General features: G+C 48.7%; 1 protein-coding gene across 2 annotated transcripts; it reads right to left on the bottom strand.

The window, feature by feature from the left end:
* Positions 1 to 1,128: 1,128 nt before the first annotated feature.
* Positions 1,129 to 5,088, bottom strand: LOC125465079 (uncharacterized). Of its 2 annotated transcripts, none has more exons than XM_048558183.2 (2): positions 5,027 to 5,088; positions 1,129 to 4,097 (listed from the first exon to the last, which is right to left on the bottom strand). In XM_048558183.2, exons 1-2 carry the CDS (start codon positions 5,049 to 5,051, stop codon positions 1,837 to 1,839), a joined length of 2,286 nt encoding a protein of 761 aa, XP_048414140.1. In that variant the 5' UTR covers positions 5,052 to 5,088; the 3' UTR covers positions 1,129 to 1,836. The 2 variants fall into 2 exon arrangements, with proteins under 2 accessions (XP_048414140.1, XP_048414141.1); XM_048558184.2 differs by having other exon boundaries at positions 4,939 to 5,039.
* Positions 5,089 to 5,210: the final 122 nt, after the last annotated feature.

Below are 5,210 nucleotides of genomic sequence, written 5' to 3' on the forward strand. Positions count from 1 at the left end.
GCCCATTCATGTCTGATAACAGCGGGGAAGAAGCTGTTCTTAAATCTTTGATATATGCTTTAAAACTTTTTATCTTCTGCCAAAGGAAGAGGGTGAAAGAGTATATAACTGGGCTGAGAGGTGTCTTTGATTACATTGACAGCCTTCCTGACGCAGCGGGGTGTATACAGAGTCAACAGATGGAAGAGAGATAACAAAGTGTGGGGCTGGATGAACACAGCAGGCCAAGCAGCATCTTAGGAGCACAAAAGCTCATGTTTCGGGCCTAGACCCTTCATCAGAAAAGGGGAATGGACAGAGGGTTCTGAAATGAATAGGGAGAGGGGGGGAAGCAGACTGAAGATGGATAGAGGAGAAGATAGGTGGAGAGGAGAGTATAGGTGGGGAGGTAGTGAGGGAATAGGTCAGTTCAGGGAGAAAGGACAGGTCAAGGGGGCGGGATGAGGTTAGGAAGTAGGAAATGGAGGTGCTGCTTGAGGTGGGAGGAGGGGATAGGTGAGAGGAAGAACAGATTAGGCAGATGGAGACGGGCTGGGCTGGTTTTGGGACGCAGTGGAGCAAGGGGAGATTTTGAAACTGGCGAAATCCACATTGATACCATTGGGCTGCAGGGTTCCCAAGTGGAAAATGAGTTGCTGTTCCTGCAACCTTCGGGTGGCATCAGGAACAGCAACGCATATTACGCTTGGGAACCCTGCAGCCCAATGGTATCAATGTGGATTTCACAAGCTTCAAAATCTCCCCTCCCGCCATTGCATCCCAAAACCAGTCCAGCTCGTCCCCGCCTCCCTAACTTGTTCTTCCTCTCACCTATCCCCTCCTCCCACCTCAAGCCACATTTCCATTCCCTACCTCCTAACCTCATCCCGTCCCCGTGACCTGTCCGTCCTCCCCGAGTGGACCTATCCCCTCCCTACCTCCCCATCTGCACTCACCTCTACTGGCTCCATCCCCGCCCCTTTAACTTGTCTGTCTCCTCTCCACCTATCTTCTCCTCCATCCACCTTCAATCCGCCTCCCCCTCTCCCTATTTACTTCAGAACCCTCTCCCCATCCCCCTTTCTGATGAAGGGTCTCAGCCCGAAATGTCAGCTTTTGTGCTCCTAAGATGCTGCTTGGCCTGCTGTGTTCATCCAGCCCCACACTTTGTCATTTCAAATTCTCCAGCATCTGCAGTTCCCATTATCTCTGATAGCGTGTCAACGGATGGAAGGCTGGTTTATGTGATGGACTGGGCTGCATTCACAACGCTGTAATTTTTGCCGTCTCAGGAAGAGCAGTTGCAAGACTGAAAGGATGCTTTCTATTGTACATCTATTAAAAATTAAGAGTCCTTTTGGACTTTACGAATTTCCTTGGCTTTCTGAGGGTGTACAAGCATTGTGGTGCTTTCTTGGTCATAGCAGGAAGATTGTTGGTGATTGCTACTCGAACATCTCCAACTCAGCACTATTGATATAGACAGGGAAGTATCCTCCACTACACTTCCTGAAATCAATAACCAGCTCTTTCTTTCGCCAACAGTGAAGGCCAGATTGTTACCCTTACACCATGTCACTGAATACTTTCTTTCCTGTACTCTGTCTCATCGTTGTTTTGAGATCCAAAACAAAATGGTGGTGTTGTCAGCAAACTTGTAAACTGAGTTATGTGGAAATTGTACACACAGTCATGTGTGTACAAACAGTATTATAAGGGGCTGAGCATGCAGCTTTGTGGGGCACTGGTGTTAACGATTATGGTGGAGAAGGTGTTGTTGCCTATCCTTACTGATCGTGGTGTATGGATCAAGAAGTTGGGGATCCAGTTACAGAGGACAGAGCAAAGTCCTAGGTCTCAGAGTTTGGAGGTCAGTTTAATTGGAATTATGGTGTTGAAGGTGGAGCTGTAGTCAATAAGTCTGACATAATTATCCCGATGTTCAAGGGGTGAGTGTAGGGCTAGAGAGATGGCGTCTGCCGTGGACCTGTTGTGACAGTAGGTGAACTGTAAAGGATCAAGACAGGCTGGGAGGCTGGGGTTGATGTGAGCCTTGACTAAACTCTCAAAGCACTTCATAATTAAGGATGTCAGAGCCACTGGATGGTAGTCATTGAGGCACGATGCTTGATTTTCCTTTGGCATCGAGACAATAGTGGTCTTCTTGAAGCAATTGGGGACTTCAGATTGGAGCAAGGAGAGGTTAAAGATGTCAGCAAATACTCCAGCAAGCTGGTCTGCGCAGGATCCAAGTGCACGGCCAGGGATTCCATCCGGGCCAGTCACTTTCCGTGGGTTCACTCTTAGAAAGGCTGATCTAACATCTGCAACGGTGATTGTGGGTACAGGTGCACTCCAGACTATCGGAGCAGGGGACATCGTTTCACTGACCTTCTGTTCGGAACAAGCATAGAATGCATTAAGCTCATCGGAGAGTGATGTATTGCTGCCAGCAGTTCTACTTGATTCTTTGTAGCCCATTATGTCACATAAGCCTTGCCACAAATGAGAACTGCTTGCATGGTTAGTCTGGGACTCTAGCTTATTCTGGTGCTGTCTCTTGGCATCTCTGATGGCTTTACGAAGGTCGTACCTGGATTTCTTGTATAGGTCAGGGTCACCCGACTTGAATGCCTCAGACCTGGACTTGAGGAGGGAGTGAATCTCCCAGTTCATCCATGGTTTCTGGTTGGGGAACACTCGGATTAACTTCTTTGGCACGCAGTCTTCTACACACTTACTGATGAAGTCTGTAACAGTAGTGGCATACTCATTTAAGTTGGCTGCTGAGTTCTTGAATACGGACCAGTCCACCGACTCGAAGCAGTCACGTAGGAGCTTGTCCGTCTCTTCAGACCAGCACTGTACGACTCTCTGTACTGGGTTTTCCCGCTTCAGTTTCTGCTTGTAAGCTGGGAGAAGGAACACAGCGTTACGGTCTGAGTTTCCAAAATGTGGGCGAGGTATGGAGCAGTAGGCATCTTTGACAGTTGTGTAGCAATGGTCAAGAATGTTTGCACCTCTGGTGGGACAGGAGACGTGTTGATGGTATTTTGGTAGAACACTTTTGAGGTTGGCCTGGTTGAAGTCACCAGCTATGATGAACAAGGCCTCAGGGTATTTCATCTCGAATCTATTTGTAACTGTGTATATTTCATCAAGTGCACTCTTCATTTCTGCATGGGGTGGGATGTAAACTACTGTCAGAATAACACAGGTGAACTCCCGCGGCAGGTAATAGGGACGGCACTTCAACATTAAATATTCTAGGTCCTGGGAGCAGTAACTTAGCAGGGTGGCCACATCTGAGCACCAAGAGTTATTGATTAGGAGGCAGACCCCTCCATCCCTTGCCCTACCCAAGGACACTGTGCAGTCCATCCGATGAATTGAGAAGCCCTCAGGCTGTAAGGCATTGTCAGGTGTAGTGGGAGTGAGCCATGTCTCTGTAAAACAAAGCACACAGCAATCTCTCAATTCCCTCTGATAGGTGAGTCTAGTTTTAAGTTCATCTAGCTTGTTTTCGATAGCTTGGACATTTGCCAGGAATATGCTGGGGAGGGAGGACTTGAAACCACGTTGTTTCAGTCTCACCTGTAGGCCAGCACGTCTCCCCCTTTTCCTGGGTTGGTGGCTGCTTCTGGTTGGGCCCTGGAATTGGTTGGGGCCGTGAGCCACTACAGGAGATAAGTGAGTGCATCTAGTCAGATCCTGGGAACTGGTCACAGCCTCGAGTGCTTCAGGCGGTCCTATAGTCTGTCTGGTCAGGTCTCTTCGATGTCGGGTCTCTGCGAGGTCAGGTCTTGTCCCCGGACAGGTCAGGTTCCCTTGATGTCGGACCGTTAGGTCAGGTGTCGTTCTCGGGCTGGAAGGGCCTCGATGTCGTTGCACCACGCGGCCAAGTTGGTTGGACCTTTGAGAAACTGGTAAGGGTCTGGTCCCTCGGGTCTCCGTGAGGTCAGTTCTTGTTCCCAGACCAGCCAGGCCTTGCTGCTGGTTATCCATGTGGTCAGGTAGGTCAGGCCTGTGAGAAGCTAGTAAATGTCTGGTCCGTCTGGGTTTGTGGTCGCAATTCCAAAGTCGGCTGCCAGGCCCCTTCGGTTGAAGAATCTCCAGACCTAAAAGTAGATTTCACAGAACACCTGTTAGTAATTCTGACAGACTTAGAATTGAGGTTGAAAAAGAAGAGAACTATTACAACGGATGTAACGATAAAATCAGTCATCAAACCATAAGGGGAGAGGGGAGATTTAAGATGTACAATCGTTGAAGCTCCAGCATGGAGTCAAAGTGTAACTTCTATCAGGTGGCTGCCTGGCAATACTCCTTCTAAGCCTTTCCGATACTCAGCTCACATTTATAAACCAATAATGAAACGAACTGGCATATAAAAACTAACAGAACTGTGGATGCTGTAAATCAGAAACAAAAATAGAAGTTCCCAGAAAGGATCAGCAGGTCTGGCAACATCTGTGGTGAGAAATCAGAGTTAATGTTTCGGGTTGGGTGACCCTTCCTCAGAACACAATTGGGACTACTGCCGCCCAAAAAGAGGAGTAAACGTCAAATTGGAATCACTAGTTTGGATCAACCTCTGCTTAATGTTGCCTGTAAGAGCTATGGGCCCAGAACTATGAGCGGCTCCAGCTCACACACCGCAACAGTGAAACCCTGAACCAAGACCCCAGCCAATATCCAGCAGCATCTGGAAGATCAACAGATGAGGAAGAGAAATAAATCACAACTGGTCACTGAGAAGGCAGTGGAAACGATGGGACTTCTAAACCAAAACTACCCTCTACTGCAGTCACATCATGCAATTTTACAGAAATCCAAGATGGCGCCGGAGATCAGCGACGAACACGCAAAACACTACTTTTCACTGTATTACAGCACAGGTGACTGTAATAAATCTAATCTTAAGAGCTGCTGGAGAACAGCTCACAAAGAATCGCTCACTCTAGCGTCATCTTTAAAGCAGGTTGAAGATGTGTTTGTTGAAGGGGATAAAGGTGAAGAGGGCCGAGGTAAATCGAAGACCAGTTACCGTGCTCCCTCAGACACTCAGCCATGTCTGGCGTTCTCACCAAATGGCGGCCGCGCCGTCCAGGTGCCTGCACCAAGATGGTGCCGGTGAGCCGCGCCGCCATTGGTCAACGTGTCCTTGTGATGCGGTTTCTAGTGGGTTCTATGGGCGGAGCCAGGCTCCGCGCCTGCGCACTCGCCACTTG

The sequence above is a fragment of the Stegostoma tigrinum genome, chromosome 24 (assembly GCF_030684315.1).
Source record: "Stegostoma tigrinum isolate sSteTig4 chromosome 24, sSteTig4.hap1, whole genome shotgun sequence".
Lineage (NCBI taxonomy): Eukaryota > Metazoa > Chordata > Chondrichthyes > Orectolobiformes > Stegostomatidae > Stegostoma > Stegostoma tigrinum.

Bases quoted from the DNA above. Each gene is read 5' to 3' on its own strand.
- LOC125465079 (XM_048558183.2), bottom strand. From the start codon at position 5,051: ATGGCTGAGTGTCTGAGGGAGCACG. The intron at 4,098-5,026 runs GTAACTGGTCTT...ATCTACTTTTAG, and splicing joins TGAGTGTCTGAGGGAGCACG to GTCTGGAGATTCTTCAACCG.